This window comes from Nyctibius grandis, chromosome 1 (genome assembly GCF_013368605.1).
Source record: "Nyctibius grandis isolate bNycGra1 chromosome 1, bNycGra1.pri, whole genome shotgun sequence".
Classification (NCBI taxonomy): Eukaryota; Metazoa; Chordata; class Aves; order Nyctibiiformes; family Nyctibiidae; genus Nyctibius; species Nyctibius grandis.
The window spans coordinates 101547533-101566696 of record NC_090658.1 but is presented as its reverse complement, the minus strand read 5'-3'; the positions used below and the strand labels follow the sequence as shown (position 1 = coordinate 101566696).

Below are 19164 nucleotides of genomic sequence, written 5' to 3'. Positions count from 1 at the left end.
ATTGCTTTAGATTTCAGGAAGAAAACTTAGCAATCAGAATTTTTAATTAAAAAATATTCTTTACTAACCAGATGTAGATCAACACATGTAGAATTGTGTTCACAAGCATTGATTATGCAGTCATCGACGTCCTGGTCACATTTCAGTCCTGCATATCCTGGGTTGCACAAACAATAGAAGCCATCGACAACTGTAACAGAGATAGTATTTTAGTACTAAGAGTGTTTTAGAATAACAACTGAATGTAGTGAAATTAAGTAAGTTACCGTTATGACTACTATCTGCAAAAGATTTGGAGTGACTTTACCTAAAAGGTGTGGACATGTTAAAAAATTGAAATAAATGAAATGCAGTACCTCAAAACACCTTTTTAATATGAAAGCAGATTCATGTACCACATTTTACTTAAAAAATTCAAATAATTTGCCATAAGAATTAAATCAATGACCCATTACCAGCTTCTGAAAAAGTGAAGGCATCTTATAAGCTAATGAGTAATTTTCCATCACAAAACTGTACAAAAAGTACATAAGATTTTATCTTTGATATTGTGCCTAAATGAGATGGGGCAGTTAAGCAGTGGTTTGTTAGTTTGTTTTTGGTAAGGAGTGCTTCATATTATACCAGTATATTAAAGGAAAACTTGCTTGAGTTGAATTTGGTAGCTCAACCTATGATGTATTTCCATGCTTCATTTTCATCTTAACAAGATAATGATAAGAATTCTCTCCCTTTTTCATCATTAATGATCCAAGTGGAGAGGAATCTTTATGGAGTGCTACGTCCATATGAGGAGCTCGTGACGGCAATAATTGCACTTCTTGGAGGCCTGTGTTTATTCTAACCTCAGAAAGGTCCCTGGATTCTTCGTTATCGCAGAGATTTACCATGGAATCTATTCTGCTATTATCTATACATGCCTATACACATAGCTACTCTTGTATTCATTAAATGCTTTAAGTCCTTCAGATCAGGAGCATTAATCATCTGCTGACAGCTTTCTAGCTTCCTCAGGATTTCAGCTTTCTGCAGCCAGTGTACATAGTGCAGAGGAACTGAGATGTCCACATGATACAACTCAAGTCCAGAGGCAACACAAAGGCAAGCTATCCCCAAAAGATTTGTCACTTTGTGAGCATAAAGAACTTTACTGCAGCTCATCTAAATTCCAGTTCAAAACTACCTCTGAACCAATGTAGAGTACATAGAAAACATCTGTAACCCTGTTAGGAAATAGTATTTACTAGATAAAATATGAAGCCACTCACCTTATTCCCATATACAGAAAGGTAGATTTCTTAAAGCTTATTGAAACTGATTTTTTTTTAAACTAGGAGAGTTTTAGGCAATGATGCATTTAGTGATTCGGGGCCAGTTCTTTAAGATCTCATCTGAAACCAGTAATTTGATTAGATCTTCTGAAAATCTGTGTAAAAAATTTTGATTTTCAGGGAAATTCTCAAGTTTCCTGGGGAAACAGGAGAGAGATGTAGCAGAAGATGGACACGGTTGCTTAGTGCTTCAAGTGTGGGACCTATGAGGAAAAGTTGAGTCAGCTGGGCTTGCTTTTTATTAGACCCTTTGGGGAAGGGTTAATAGTTAGAGGGCTTATATAACAATAACTTCAAGGGCAGCTGCACAAATGACAGAACAGCATTCCTCTTAGTAGTGTTAGATGATATAACAATGGCCAAAAGTTACAGCTTAGGAGATTCAGATGGTATTGGGGTGGGGGGAACACTACAAGAGTAGTGCATCAGTGGAATGGGCTGTCCCAAAGAGTTTATGGAATTTCTGTCCATCCGTAGAGGCTTTCAAAACTCAGCTAGAAAAATCCCTGCCTGACCTGTTCTAGCACGGTTGATAGTCCAGCTTCATGCGGGTTTGACTACATGACCTCGAGACGTCATTCTGCTTTCCAGACAGCATTATAAGAACCGCTGAAAACTACCACTTTTACTTTTTTTTTTGCCAAGTGTAGAAAGTGTCTAATAGGCAGTAATAGCCCTACAAAACTTTCCAGTAAGTACTCCATACATAATGAGTGCTAGTAAACTTAGCCTGCCAATCCAGACAGAATATAGTAGAGTAATTTGTCATCAAGTTGCTTCTAAAACCTTTAAGTACCTCTATCAGTAAAAGCATAAGTTACACAGTTATGTGATAGAAAGCACTTAATAGTAAACAGACACTCTGTTTTGCATCAGTTTGATATTTAAATCAGGTTGTGGACTCATTAGAAATATGACATCTACTGCCTAATTGCTCCATGAACTCCTTTTCAGCACCTGAATATTTTCTCATAGAATGCACAATGTAAGATGTGTTTGGCTAATTTAGGTATCAAAGGAGACAGCACAAATCTCATTAAAATTTCTCATTAGCTGCAATTCTGATCCTCCTGAACACACAAACCCCAGTGCCACGAGTTGAGGTATTTTGGCAAAAATAATGCTCCTGGTACTGGCAGTGGAGCTTCAGACAAGCTAAATTTCAGTAAATTATCCACTGTTCTCCCCAGAGCAGCTCAGTAGCTACAGACACTTCAACAGAAAGACTACTCTACATTAAAGTGAGTAACCAGACTGAACTCACTGTCATAGCAGTATCCATGGAGGCAAGGGTTAGAACTGCACTCATTGACATTGATCTCACAACGTGGACCTGCAAAGCCCTTCACACACTGGCACTGGAATCCAAGGGGAAAAACGTCCAAATTCATTTCTTCTATGCACGCAGCTCCATTCTCACAGGGATTGCTGGCCTCACAAGGCCTAAATTCACAGTTCAAACCTGAAAAGAAAAATGGCAAAGCTGTCAGTGTTTAACTAATGAATATATCCCTGCAGCTGCTGCCTATTATGAGCTGTATTTTCTTTATAACACTGGGTAAAATTGAGTTGGAGAGTCTGAGAGGTACATATATATATATATTACCATGCAGAAACATTTATTTGCTTTGTAGAATTACAAACAAAAAAAGACAATTTTATCTGTTTTGTTTCTATAATGACATTGCATTTTAAAATCATAATTATCTCAATATATTTTGTAGTTTTTCTGTTTATCCTTGTTCTCTAAAATGGCTCAAAAAGTTTATCTAAAAATAATTAATGAATTTTGTTTTGAAGCTTCCTGTTATTTTTCCCTGATACCTGTTGTCACAGCTACCATATGAGCTGTTTGTACATTAATCCATAACCCTGAACATGAATGAAATGCAAATAACCTTGTATAATTGTTCTGCTTGCAATTCATGACTATGCACAAATTATTTTACTACAATTATGTTTGTATTTAATAATGAGTGAGTGCCTCCATCATTTATAAAAATTCTATACCACAGAAAATCTCACACAGTCCCTTTCTACTCTTTGCGAACAGACACTCTAGTGTATAACAGATTATGTACATTTATCTGGGCTAATCAAGGAACTGTGTGATGACAATCTTGGGTTGCAGATGCCCTCGTATAATTCTTTAATTTGTAATAAATAGATCAAAAAAGATTAAAAGTCCCTTTAAAGTGAGTCTTAGTTTGTTAGAACATAAGCAAGACTGATTCATGTTTTCCAGTAGCAAAACTCTAAATGACGAGGGCAGAGAGAACAGAGATCAAATGGGTTTGGGTTTGTAAAGCTGCCTCCCTTTTCCCTCAGTGTTGCTGAAGGCAAGTCTGTTCTTTCAGGCTTAGTTTCAGACAGAGCTCGGTGGCATTCGGGGCTGCAACAAACTGTGCACAAGCCCCTCTGAGCCCCTTTGAAGCCCATCTGCCTTTCTGTGACTGCTGAGGCTGGGCTGTGTCTATGCTATGGTTTCTGGCAGAGCTGCCCAGGGTTTGCTGTACTCCAGACCCTCTCCTCACTTCCGCAGTGCCCTTGCCCCAGCTGTGGTTGCCCAGACATTCCTTCCTAAAGCAGCTTCTCCCTGCCCCAACAACCTCCCTCTTCCTTAGACAGGCTGTAACCTTAACCCAGTGATGGGCAATGTGACACTACAACATAAAGCACCTGGGTAGTCATTGTGGAAAATCAAATCCATACAGTTATGTTCTGGTGGGTTGACCTTGGTTGGGTGCCAGATGCCCACCCAGTTGCTCTGTGACTCCCCCTCAACAGGGCGGGTACAGAAAATAAGATAGAAATCCTTATGGGTCAAGATAAAGATAGGGACATCACTTACCAATTAATGTCACGGGCAAAACAAACTCGACTTGAGGAAAACTGATTGAATTCAATGCCAAGTGAAAATAGAATAGGATGGTGAGAAACAAACACAAAACTAAAACCATCTTCCTCCATCCCCCTCTTCTTCCCAGGCTCAACTTCACTCCTTCACTCCAGACTTCTCTACCACCTCCCCTCCCCTGAGCAGCACAGGGCATGGGGAATGGGGGTTGTGGTCAGTCCATAACAGTTCCCTTCTGCCCCTACTTCCTCCTTACACTTTTCCCCTGCTCCAGTGCAGACCTGCCACAGGCCACAGTTCCTGCCAGGAGCCTGCTCCGCTGTAGTCTTCTTCAGAGGCTGCAGGGGAATTTCTGCTCTGGTGCCTGAGGCACTTACTCTTCCCCCTCCTTCTCTCACCTTAGTGCTCATAGGGCTGTTTCTCACACTTTTTTCCTCACTATTCTCTGCCTGTGCAGTGTTTTACCCTTTCTTAAATATGTTTTCAGCAAGGTGCCACCACCTTGGCTGCAAACTCAGCTGTGCCCTGCGGTGGGTGGGTTGGAGCTGGCTGGAACCGGCTGTGTCCGGTCTGGAGCAGCCCCAGCCTCTCCTCACAGAGGCCGCCCTGCCTGGGCACCTGCACCAGGTACATGAGGTAAGCCGTGTTCATGAGATGGATGATAGGACTGAGAATTTTCAATTTCTTTTCAGGCTCAAAATTTCAGACAAAAATTCCTGATGCAAAATCAACCAGTGTTACAGGTCACCTGTAGCATATGGCAGCTTTAAGTTTGTAGACCAGTTGCTAACAGAACTGGCAATTTGTAGAATTCTAGAATCATAGAATAGTTTGGGTTGGAAGGCGCCTTAAAAGGTCATCTAGTCCAACGCCCCTGCAATGAGCGGGGACAACTAGACCAGAGCCCTGCCCAACCTGACCTTGAATGTTTCCAGGGATGGAGCATCTACCACCTCTCTTGGCAACCTGTTACAGTGTTTCACAACCCTCATTGTAAAAAATGTCTTCCTTATACCTAGTCTGAATCTATCCTCTTTGAGTTTAAAACCATTACCCCTTGTCCTATCACTACAAACCCTGCTAAAAAGTCTGTCCCCATCTTTCTTATAAGCCCTCTTTAAGTATTGAAAGGCTGCAATAAGGTCTCCCTGGAGCCTTCTCTTCTCCAGGCTGAACAACCCCAACTCTCTCAGCCTTTCTTCATAGGAAAGATGTTCCATCCCTCTGATCATTTTTGTGGCCCTCCTCTGGACCCGCTGCAACAGGTCCATGTCTGTCTTGTGCTGAGGGCTCCTGAGCTGGACACAGTACTCCAGGTGGGATCTCATGAGACCAGAGCAGAGGGGCAGAATCACCTCCCTTTACCAGTTAGTCACGCTTCTTTTGATGCAGCCAAGGATACAGTTGGCCTTCTGGGCTGTGAGCACACATTGCTGGCTTGTGTCCAGCTTTTCATCTACCAGTACCCCCAAGTCCTTCTTGACAGGGCTGCTCTCAATCCCTTCATCCCCCAGCCTGTATCGATACTGGTGATTGTCCTGGCCCAGGAGTAAGACCTTGCACTTGGCCTTGTTGAACCTCATGAGGTTCACATGGTCCCAGTTCTTGAGCTTGTCCAGGTCCCTCTGGATGGCCTCCCATCCCTCAGGCATGTCAACCACACCACTCAGTTTGGTGTCATCTGCAAACTTTCTGAGGGTGCACTCAATCCCACTGTCTATGTCATTGATGAAGATATTAAACAGTACTGGTCCCAGTACAGACCCCTGAGGGGCTGTACTTGTCACTGATCTCCGTCTGAACATTGAACCATTGACCACTACCCTCTGGATGCAACCATCAAACCAATTCCTCATCCACCGAACAGTCCGCCCATCAAATCCATATTTTTCCAATTTAGAGAGAAGGATGTTGTGGGGGACTGTGTCAAAGGCCTTACAGGTTTTTTTTTATATAATTTTGGGGAAACTGAATCAGTTAAGTGATTAGCTTATTCTAGAGGAATGTATTAAATATTTTATTACGGTCTCAGAAGAACAAGACTTTAACTACAGTATAGTGGTTGAGATCAAGCTACAGTGCCACTTAGTGCCATTCTGTGACTTGTTTGAAAGCTTAAACTTCCTTAAATTTGTAGGATATGGTGAAAGGATGAAAACCACTCATTGGATAACTTCAGTATTAAGGTGCCCATAAGACTGAATGTTACTTAACTTTAACTTGGGAAAGATACCTTTATGTTTACTGAGATATGTTGTCAGTAAAATGATTTGGGCTCTGCTATAAAAGATGGTCAGGCGCACAGCTATTATATGCTTAGTATTGGCTGCAGTCAGCTGAACCTTTGCTGGTACTGTCATTATAGACAAAATTTTATTGGCCTATTTCACGTTAGCTGCCTTCCTTTGGTTTACAGAGACTGTTAACCACATAGTAGCACACTGGCTATGAACAGGCCTTCTTTATAATAAAGAAACACGCAGTGTCCCTTCATAATAATGAAACACACAGTGTCCAAAATGTCAGTGGGATTTTAGGTGAGTTGATTCCTTACTGTAAGAGAGGTCATCTAAGGGCTGAATTCTTAAAGCTTCTTAATAGCAAAAGCAACAAGTAGGAACAGAACTGAGGTAAAAAATCCCAACAACCCTCTGACCCCAGTAGTCATGCTGACAGAGAAGAAAAAGAATGGCACAAATTGTTCTCTGTCTTTGTCACCAGTGGTCTCTTCGGTGCTGGGTGACCCTGCCATAGGCAGCTGACAGTCTCAGATCTGCCATATAACATCTCAGAAGCTGCCATATGGGACATTGAGATTTTACCCTGAAGTTTTCATCTTTATATCACAACAGCTTGACATGGGTGACCACCCTGCTGATTCCTAAAGTGGAGTTTACGCCTGCACGAATAAGCTTAACACATGGCCCACAGTTGTAAATGGAACTGTCAGATGATCCAGTAATGCAGTACTTGTTTTTCTTCTGTGTTGATGGAAGAACCTTTAAACACATTTACCCATCTTCTTACATGCCAAGTGTTTGTGAGGGTAGACATTTCTGGTAAATAAAGCAAAAGTCATGCCACAGTGCATCAGTTTTGCCCTACTGTAGTATTCTCCAGCGTTAGATAGCACCACTTTTTGGATGAGAGCATAACAGAGTTTTGGTGAACAACTGGAAAATAAAGAGGCAGTAAGAAACAGTGAGGACATATGTCCTGGAGGCCACAGGTTTATATTATTTACAAATATTTGTCTAGTATAAATAGGACTGTGCACAGTTCTGTCATATGAATTCTAATGAATTTTAAGTACCTGGATAGGTAGCTCACCATTACATCTACCTTCTGTGCACTTCCTTTTCTCTTTAATTTCAGTCAGGAGTTCTCCATTTGTCCATTTTCTGCCACATCTACTTGAGTTCTTACATATTAGAAAGAACTGTGCTTTGAGGAAACTGTCCTTCAAGCTAAATCAGTGGGCCCAAGATAAATCAGTTTTCCCTTCAGTGCAGTCTCTAACGGGAGCTTCCAAGCAGATCCCTGAGCAAACGGAAGTCAGCTCACTGAAGTCCAGAATCATTATTCTGCGACTTGAATTTCTCATTTCTCATAGAACTGTAAACTCCATCATCTCACTACCATTGTCACCAAAGCTGTTTTTGACCTTTACATCCCAAATCACCTCTTGCTTATTCATGAATAGAGAATCCAGGTAAGTACCTCCCCTCGTTGTCTCACTCCGCAGTTGTTTCGAAAAACTGTACTCAGTGTGGTTCAAAAATCTCCTGGATTACTTGTGTCTTTCCTTGTTGTCTTTCCAGCAAAAGTCGGAGTGGTAATATCCTAACGAGAGCTAGGGCCTGTGTTCGTATTTTTCCAGTTTCCTGAAGATGACTTCATAAACTCTTCTGGATCAAGCTGTCTGTAGCAGACAACCACCACAATATTTCTTTAACTGGCTCCCTTTTCATCCTGCCCCATCGACTTGAGCAGTGCATCACCATCACCTATTCCGTAGCAAAGCTCCATGCATTCAAGACGCTGATCTGCATAAAGTTCAGCCCAGCCTCCTCATCTTCTCTGCCTGTATTTCCAGAGAGCTTGCACCATCCATTGCAGCATACCAGCAATGTGAGCTATCGCACTCTGTGTGTTCTTCCGATAGGAGGCTGTAGTTCTGAGAAAGCACATAGACTTCCCACTCCTTCTGTCTTTCCTATGCTGTGTACGTTGTGTGCAGGCACTTGAAAGGGGCCCCCAGTTGCACTCCAAGGAGGTGTGATGGCTTCCATGATCATGCTTTCCCACAGGCAATTCTTTCCATCTCCATGTACCTCCACTTCACTTTAGGTTTTTCTCTGCATTCCCTGATGAATGTAGTTTAAAACTCTCTTCACAGAGTCAGCAATCCTGTTGGCAAAGGTGCTCTCCCTTCTTTTTTAGGTTTATTCCATCTTTGCCCATCAGACCTCATTGCTCAAACAGGGCCACATGGTAATAAAAGATAAAGTCTTGCCTGATATGTTGATCATATATTAACCCCCAGGATGTTTCTATTCTTGCCAACAGTGCTGTGGAGAATTCTGGCTGGGCCCCCACAGCCTTTGCCCTTGCTGCTAGAGTCCACTAGTCACTCTTAATATGACTAGGCTCTCTGTTGCCGTCTTTGATGCCTACATGGATAAGCATCAAAAAGTAGTAATCTGGGCATCAGGCAAGCTTTGGCAATCACTTTCCCACGTCCTGAATCCAGACCTCTGACATACAAATAAACCTACTCAGAGATCAGATCTGGTCAACAGGTGGGTGCCACTTTCGCTTAGAGAAGGGATTCTTTATCTATTGTCAACCATTGCTTTAGTGGTACTGGTGAGGGTGTATGTATCAGACAGCTTACATTTCATCTCTGGATGAAACTGACTCTTTCTCACCTGTTGTCGTGGCCCAATACTTATTCCATGAGTGAACCTCTGTAGGTGAAGAGAAAGTCTACTTCAAGTTGTCAGAAGTAATTATCTTCCAGCCTCCACTCTGTCCCCCCGTGCCTGAGTGTATCCTCTACCTATCCTTCCCCTCGCCTTTGATCCTGCTCCTGCGGGCATCAAGCTTTTGTCCCTTCAGGATCTCTAAGAAAAACGTCTTCATTTTCCATTTTGTCATCACTGATGCTGTGTAGCCTGTTCTTCCTCACCAGCTCCTTTCCCTGGCAGCATGGCGACTCAACCAGGGTGCATGTCTGGCTGGTAAGGAGCTCATGCACCTTCCTCCCATGCTGTTCTGCGAGCAGGATCATGGGTCTATACCTCTTCTTCAGATTCTTGCTCAAGGTAGTTCCCCAGAAGGGTATGAATTCCAGTGAAGTTTGTACTGATTTGAAATTACACCAAAATTGGTCCCTGATGAAAAAAAGACTTTTTCCCCCTCTTTAAGGAATTAGTGGAAACATAAATTACTGCTTTTGTTCTAGCTATAGTAAAGCGAAACAGCGCAAAGCAAAAAATATTTACATTATCCTGACATTTATAAAGAATGGTAAATTAAAATCTGGTCGTAAAGCTGATGACCTAGGTTAACAATCCTATTTACCAAATGAGGCCAAAACATGGTATAATATTAATTGCTAGTAGTATTCTAAACAGTTTTTTCAGTGCCTTCTTTCAAGCAGTCTTCACCAGTCTTTAATTAGAAATTCAACCTCTATTTCTACCTGCCCAGCTTTCCTGCATATCACTGCATGGAAAATCTTTTTCTTCTGCGGGCAGAAATGACAAAGATTTCATTCATATTCAAACTGGAAGACTGGGAAAAGAAACAGAGAAGAAATAATAAGACTGTCTCCCACTCACTCAGTCCCTTTCCCTGAATCAATTCATTTTTAACCATCAGTGTTGGGAATTAATAATTTAAAAGACTATTCCCTCACTCAGAGGATCACAACTGTTTATATTATTTTAATACCATTCTGAAAATCATTCGTTATTAAATAATTGATTATTAACGCTAATCAGTATAAGTAGCAAGAAAACAAGAAAAGAAAGTTGGCTGATTTAAAGTAGATTTTTTTTCGAAAAGTGCATATCCACACAAAGATTAAAGTGGGATAGTAATAGGCAATGGTGGTTACATGTTAGTGCAATGAATGCACTGCTGCTGTTGCTCTCATATCAGCATTTTTTTACAAAGCTGTAGATGTGTGATTAAAGCTATTCAGATAAATCAAACAGCAAACAGATTATAGGTGAAAATTTTCTTTATTAAAATAGATTAATCAGAATACAGAATTCATCTGCATTTTCTCTTTCTTGTAAAATATTTATTAGAGACTTTTGTACAAATATATAAATATTAAATATTTAACTGTAGCTGATTAATTTGAATACCTCTGTTTTTTACTAAATATAGGAGAGTTCTCACTTGATCTGGTAAGTTTCTGAAACAGTAAGTCTGTGAATGTTGACAGAAAGGAATGCTGTGCCAGGGAAACAGTTTATAAACTGTCTTCTCCCACTGACATATCAGGATTTTTAAATTGGCCATCACAGAGTAAAAAGTTATTATTCACTAAGCATAGTTAGCTAACAAAAAAGAGAAAGAAAGTATGCCCAATAGATCAAATGTGAAGGAATCAAATGCAGAAGTTCATTAATGAATTAATCAGTTCAGCACATCTTTCCAGCTGTGCTTATTTCCAGTAGACAAGTTTAACCTTTTTGCTTGTTTAATTCTTGGCTATATTTTACTGATTATAAGAATAGATTTTCTTTATTTTACTAGACAATTAAAGGCCTCTCTATTTGAATAAACCTTAACAAACCCCAAAAGAATATGCACAAATGATTAAATTACACCGTCAGTTGAAGGACAATTTTGTTTTCAGTGGCACGATATATTGGATTAAATATTATACTTCTCTCTCTATATATAGAAGCATATACTCATAGTATATACTATGCTTCTCTATTAGCATACAATATATATCAAATAATGAATAATTTATTTGGAAAATCCTCTTTTTGTTTAGGAATGAGAAGCATATTGCATATTCAGAAATGTCATTCTGCTAATATTAATCAGTTCTCTTTTCTACTGTGTTTGCTTATAATACTTCTCTAGTAGAATCTCTAAATATCATAAAAGAACACTGAAAATAGATTTTTTTTTTCTGAAAAAGATTTTTCTTTTAAGAATTAAAAGTCATTCTGTTATTATTAAAAGTCAAAAGCATAATTTATAAAAAAGGCATAAAAATAAATTACCTGAGAGAATTTTTCATTTCTTTATGCGAAACTATTGACATTTGTTTGTTTGTTTTATTTGTTCAGAATAAATCTGTACATGAAACATTTTGATGTGTACTACAGAATTCTCTTATAATCAGAAATGGCATCTCTTCAATGTTGTTATTCTTTTTGGAAAATAATTTAATAAAAAAGCCATTTGCTACTAACATTTTAAGGAATTAAATCTGACAACAGCTTCCAAAGTCAGCATTTTGCAGTAAAAGTATGAACAGAATCAATGACAAAATATACCTGATTGCAAACTGCTGGCATGATTATGACAGTATAGTGAAAATAATAAACTATCTATGTCTATGGCTAGCACCAGAACAAGGGTGTCATTTGGATGGCAATTTCCTAAATAATACCAAGTAGTCTGGTACTGGTGTTAAATATGCACTCATAAGGACAGAAAGCTCTCAAGGCAGACCGAGTGGCATCATTGCCAAGTGGTCCATCTGGGCGTTTGGAGAAGAGAGGAAGAACTAACCAGGTAGCAGCACCTACCCTTGGGCACCAGACTGGGGTCAGAGGAAGTGGTTGCACTGTGAAGTTATGAAGTGAGTGTCACAGTCCCAGTTCTACTAGCTGCTCTGACAGAAAGTGTCATGCTGATCTGATCTCTGTATCTGATCTTTAGACATTGACTAACTAAAAGATTTTTTTTTTCCATTTATTTTACTTTATTGGGATCCAACTCTCGTAACCTTATGACACTGGCTGGTATCACTGGATTTCAGTAGCCTCTTGCTTAGAGTCTATTCATCATTGATATAAATTTGATGAAACAGAATGTATATCATATGAATGAAGTTAATAGCATTTTGCTTCAATGAAATGAGAAAATTACACAAGCTTATTGTATGTCAGGAAAGAAAGAATAGGGAGAAAATCTACAACAGACTAATTATATATTGCTTGCATGAATACATGAAAATTTGCAAAAGTTTGTGTTAACTCAGGAATGTTTTTCAAATTTTTTCAAAATGACATTAAACTAATTTCATATATGAAGTAAAAGCCAATAACTGATGTGAATGTTCCACGATAAATATGTTTTCTTAAATGTTTTCTATGTTTTTATATTTTTCCTTAATAATCACGTCGCTGCAACAGCATTAAGTTTCAGTCTTTCTGTAACTCACCTTTTAAAAACAGAGCTAAAAGACACACTCTGACATTAAAGTGAATCACCAGTTTTCCAAGGTAAATTAAGTAAAATGAATACTATTCAATAAAAGTAAAAATGTCTTTAGTTATGGGAGATAATCCAGTGTTTTATATAGCACTATAAGGCTATATAAAAAACAAAAAAACCTCCCCAAAATCCCTGCCCCCAATCAATGTGGAACTTTCTGTTTTTCCCAAGAGTGTTCTTTTGAAAGTAGTGAATACAATAATTTTAATTTTAAAAATTATTTGATCACTTCAGAGAAATCTGTGTTTTGGTTTTCATCAACTTTATACAGCTCAATGGCTCCCACCCCCAACGGCTTTCATAAACTTATCATAAAATCCCAGGAACACTAATGAGTAATAAGTTAGATGCCTAAAATTAGAAGTCCGTGCAACTCTAAAGATTGAACGTCTTAATGCTAAATATGAAACTGTCTCTATTAAAAGTGCAAAATTGTCATTTTCTGTAACTTTGAAAAGTCCAAATGTACCTGTATGCTTGCCACTATTTTATAAACTGGCTGCTTAGCTTGATCTACTTTGTGGCACAAGAAAACAAAACACCTCCACAACTGAGATCATTAAAGGATAGTAAATGTAAATAAAAAAACAGAAGATAGGAAGAAAAAATACCCGCAGAAGCATGCATATATTGATATTACTTGAAATTAAGCAAAGTATTACTCTAACAGTTTAAAAATATAGCAAGTCTTTTCTTTCAGTTCAAATTTATAGCAAATCCATTATTTTCCATGGAATGAAAATTCTGCTTTCCATGAAAGGAATTGCTTTATGATTCTATATATAATCTATGAAAAGGCATTTTCTGTGAAATCCATACTAATTGAAAATCAGTAAGTTTGTTGCTTATTTGTTTTTTAAAGGAAGGATGTTTGAAAAGCAATACTTAGCACTTTTCAAGTAAAAAACATTTTCTTAATTGTATATGAGAATGCAGACCATGCAACAATGCTGGAACAAAGCATGAGATTGACCCACATCACAAACTTTAAAATGAAAATCACACACAGATGCATATATTATTGCTTCATACCTGTATAAATTTCTGTAAAAATAGACAAAAAAGAAAGTTGAATGTATTATTTAGGTGCATTTTTTTCTTTTAAAATAAACAAGTTTATAACTACTAAACAAAGAAGATATGTCTGTATTCACATCCGTGCATTTCACATTTCAACATGCTTCACTTTTTCTCAGAAAATAGAAGAATGCTACTAAGGAAAACAATTACCACAAACAATTTCCACTGAAACATATGGGAATGATTTTCTTTTCATTCTTTTATCTTTGTTTTCTACATCAGAATTGAACTGAAATTACAAATATATATGGAAAACTTACAGAAAGCTGGTATCAAACTCAGTTTTTTCTTACGGCCTAGGAACTGTGGGTGTCATTTTCAGATATAGTAATGACCACCTTTAGTTCAGGTGGCCAAACCTTTCTGTGTTTTGAGATCCTGTTTTCATTTCCTTAAAATCCTCAGATTCTCATTTGCAATGAATATACCTTGTATCATCTACATAACTTAGATTTCCTGCCTGTAACCAATGTTCTTCTACACCGTTCTCACAGAATGACTAATGAAATTCAAACCCTTATCTGCTGTAGATGACTGGATTTACACATGCAGTATTCCCAGAGTACTCACAGCTGTAAAGGCTTAGGAAATTTTTCTTGTGGATCAAGATGTGTCCCAAGGTCCAAACTGAAAGCAGAGCTGAAACTACAGCACATACCTCACTGAATCTTGCGACCCTGTGCAACCTGCTCTAGGTGAACCTGCTTTAGCAGGGGCTTGGATTAGATAATCTCCAGAGGTCCCTTCCAACCACAACCATTCTGTGATTCGGGTAACTTTTAGAAACAATAGAAAAATCAGTAGAAATACCAGAAAAAAAAAAGTCCTAAGAAGTTCTGGAATGACTTCATATGTGAGCCAACAGCAAGTCCCAGCTCGTATTGATTCCCACTTAGGCGTTACATAGCCTTTTAGAACAACCTCCTTCTTTACTGCTTAGCGGCAATGCATATTTTCTAGATAATATACCACAAACGTGACCACTCTGCTTCTCTACCCACAAAAAGCTCCCGTGTGATGCAAAGTGCCCTTCATGGCTCTATGCACCAGTTTAATTTTTCCCCTAAATAAAATTTTATTTGGCTGTTCAGTGTCAAGAAGTTTGCAAAACCAGGTATAAACTGATGTTGAACAGGAGATATTCTTTTATGCTCTAAGACAGAGATATGCTAGAAAGAACCACAAGTCTTGCAAAACTGCCTTTTTGCGTGGGACTTGGCACAGGAAAGACTTGAGGTTTGGCCTTTGAACACTGGAAAAGTAATTGCTCCATTATCTCTACTCTAGTTTTTTGCCTTCATGAGCACTTACATTTCTTACTTATTATCTGTTTTGTAATTAGCTGTTCCCATAATAGAGTGTCCTATGCTGAAAACTCCATTATTACTCTTGCTTTTCAACAGACTTAAGCATTTTTTTTTCTGCTGAGTTGCCTTTCTCACTAGTTTACTTTCTTTTGCAGCATGTTTAATGGCCAATTACCATTTTTGCTTTAATCTTAATTGGAACACGTTTGGAGACGTGTCATTAAGGCTGCAACAAATAAGTAGACATTTCCTCAGAACTGAATTTCAATTTTCCTCTACAATTACATATATTTGATTAAAAAGGTCATACCTATTAGCAACATCTAGACCAAACACATGCAGTGCATTTTTTAAATGATTCATGTAATAATTTAGATCAAAGGATAAACTTCTTTGCTCCATTTATTAAAAACTGTTACTAAACAACTTTTTTTTTTTTAAGAAAAAAAAGAAAATATTCATGCCAAATATTACAGGGCTATCACATATCAAATATACAATCTATACCTGAAAGGGACATTTTAATGCTTTCTTCCTTCCTGAACTTTCTTTAGAAATAGCAGAATACTGGCTCAGTCCGTGGGTCACAGAAATGTTGGTAAAGTAGTTTGGTTCAGCTTTTCCTTAAATACCAGTGTAGAAAATGGGGAAAATTTGCAGTTCTGGTGTGGGAGTGTAAGATCTGTTTGTGGCTTTCAATCCCAAGTAAGAATAAAGCAACCTTTTAAGACCTACTTTATTTTCTGTAAAAATGAACTGATCTAGAAATTGTAATGGGATCATTCTCCTTTTGCATGCTAAGAATGCTGAAAAGCAGCATGCCTGATACAGGGATGATCCCACTTTGCTACATTCTCAGCAAGGACTGATGTCTAATAGTTATGACTAACTTCATTGAAGTGGCTATGTGATACATAAGAATGTTGGCACTTCAAAGCTGTGAACTGTAAACCTGCATTTATAGACCTGGCTGTTTTAGAAGAATATTTGAATATACATCAACGTTCTTACAAAACACCAAAACACCAATACATCTAAATATGGAAGAAATGGCTAATGATTGGGGTGAAGCACCTAGAGGTACGTTGAAAGTAGATATGTAATACTAGAACAACTCAAAAGTGTTAAGAAAGACTCATCTACTATGTAGTGGGCCAGTTTTGGTAAGAAAGAGTAAAACAGTGTTTATCAGTGGAGCATTTGAGCACCTCTTCTACTAAGATATCTTTGAACAACTGAATGAACTGCAGGCATTGCTCCCCTTCCCTTCACACAACTGAGTAAGACACAGATAAAATCTGTAAATCGATGTGCTCCTCTAGCTGTAAGATATATGAAGACTTAAAACGAAGGAAAACAAATAAAACTGTAGCAATCCAAAAAGACAGTTCTGATTTTGCTGGCATGAGTGGAAGAATATAATGGGTATGTTTCAGCCTTATAACAAAATAAATAGCTTAGGAAAAAAAAGGTACTTTGCTAAATTATAGTGGAGTCCAGCAAGAGACTGAAAAGTATGGTACGTTTGAGGTTTGGAAAAGCGTTTTTTATCTCCTTAGCATAAAAGAATGAGGAGTCTTTCTCTTTCATTGAAAATTAAAGGGCATGTTGATTTCAAAATATGATCATTATCAACTTCTGCTTCCTGTTATTCTCTGTAAATAAATACTTTCAGGTCTACATTTAACATGCTTCCACATGGAAGGAACAGCATGGATATAAATATAGATAAAATGTAGATATATATTTTATATACAGCTAAAATATAACAATGGGGACTATAAAATTTACTAATTGCACTGTTCTTGAATTGTGTGTGAATTTTTAATGGAATAAGACAGTATTTCCTGACAGAGACATGGGAGCTTTCATTCTACCTTCCATGAAACTGTTAGGACCCCTAAATGAGATAGATAGAGTCTCACAATATGTTTCTCACACACTCGGCTCTCTTCTGAAGCACTTAATATCAATTCCATAATAACTGTGATTCTATTATAGAAAGGCTACAACTTTAGAATCAATATCGTAATAGAAAAGTTATTATAATACCCCCCCCAGCTAGGATACTATAATGGAATCAAGTTCATAAGAGGGCTGAGAGGCCTGCTTAGCACTGTAATAGATAAGTTACTGCCAAAGACTATCAGTGATAGTCAGTATTGGCCAGAACTGTAGCTGAATATACTTCTGAGCTGTTTGTCTCCTGTTGCTAATATTAAAATCTTTAATTTGTCCTGCACCCAAATTGAGTTTATTTTCCTTCCTGCTTCCATTTCCAATGGTTACTTTGCCAGTAGGGAACGCAACAGAAAACCAGCTGATCCCCTTTTTCTGTTTCTGAACAACTTAACTTCAGAATGTCCAATATACATGACTATCAGTGTGGTACGTCAGATATGATAGAAAATTGATGGAAGAGGGAGACATTTCTAAAATAGTAGTGTATTTGCACAGACTAATACATTAGAACCAAGTAGAAGCAACTATACCAGGTATGTACTTAGGTTAAATATTGTATGAAAAGAACATTATACGACAGTATGTGTAAGTGGGAGCATGGTAAACAACATTTTAGCGTTGGTGTAATAGTATTAGGTGTAATAGTAATTAGGTGTAATAGTAATTTGTACTATACAAGTCAGTGGCAGAACACTAAAGTCCAGAGAACTGGACTTTAGGAGGTGGACTGTCATATTGGAGTAATTAGAACACATTCACAAGCACATATAGTATTTGTGGCATAGATAACACTATTATAAATGGCAAAAGCATATTATATAAATCTAAATGCTATTATTTTTTCTCCATTTGACCTTAGTTACAACATGTGCTCACTGAGGCTCAGTAAATTCTAGGATTTCTGTGTGGGTTTACACAGGAATGTCTTCAGTAATAACATAATCTGATATAGGTTTTTTTTTTTCTTTAATCAAATATTGAGCTTCCTTCAAGCTGAGGTCAAAAGAGTTATGATATAAAAGTATATGGACTTTGAAGTTCATGATTTTATACCTTGCCAGGACTACAGGTAAAGCTCTATGATTTTGCAAAATAGAAATTTAATTTTCTCCTCCATAGGACAAGGAATTTGGCTGAAATAGGATGAAAAGATTTCAGTTATTGTATTTAGTAATTAGAACATTATTAGAAGTTCACAAGGATGTTATTTCGTATCTAGAAGTCTTGCAAATTTCTTCAGTTTTCTTTTGAATTATGCATAGATGGGCTTCTAGTCCCCTCAAGCTGTTCATCTGAATATTTGGGAAAAGTCAAAGATAGCAATTTCAGTGGCAATAATTCCAATGAAATACTAGAATACATAGAAAGACCAGTGATCTACACTAGCTGCAGAGAAATTCTCTGTCAGGGGAACACTGATGGAGAGGAGTGTATTAGTTTTGTCACTGACAGGGTTACGTACTACTTCTTCAGCGCTCTCCATGCATTGACTTTACCATGGAAACTGGATTTTCTAAAAAGGTTTGTGCCCATAAGAAAGCTAAAACATCATTCACAGATCAGGCTTGTAGAGTTAATTTGCACAGCCTGGACTGTCAGACATTTCAGGAAAAATCCAGATATGTACCTCTGCCTAAGCATCATTGTTCTTAAAAGCTTTGGATGTCTTCCAGTATTCTGTGGAAGCCAATGGAATGAGTTAAAAAATTTTATCAAAGAAGACAAATCCATGCTTTAAAAAAAAAAAACCCACACAAGAAAAATACAAAAAACTATGAGTATACAGTAATACTTCAATAAAATTTCCAATGACTTTTCATATTCATATAGGACTAATGTAAAAATTTGTTAAACTATAAAAGTACACATTCAGGACATCAAAAAGTTTGCAGCACATAAAAACAAGAAGTAGGTATACTTGCTCTCAAAAGAAGTGAAATGGAAAGAAAGCAAAAATGTGAAGATTTTTCTGTTTTCCTTTTAAAAATAAGAGGAAATAAAGGAGAAGAAAAGGGAAAATTGAAAAATCAAAGCTTTCTGGTCATAATGTTGCATAATCTCCTTGTCAAAATAAACAAATGAGAATAGTCAAGGAAATCAGGAAGAAAGACAAACATATGCAAACCAGTTTCTGTAGATAGAATCCACT

The 19164-nt window shown here is 37.7% G+C and overlaps 1 protein-coding gene across 1 annotated transcript in view; it reads right to left on the bottom strand.

Annotated features, from left to right (window-relative positions):
• EYS (eyes shut homolog) overlaps window positions 1-19164 on the bottom strand; it is a 1023158-nt gene that overhangs the window by 672275 nt on the left and 331719 nt on the right. The window contains 2 exon segments of the mRNA XM_068405393.1: window positions 69-190; window positions 2596-2793. Coding sequence (XP_068261494.1) covers window positions 69-190; window positions 2596-2793 — 320 coding nt within the window.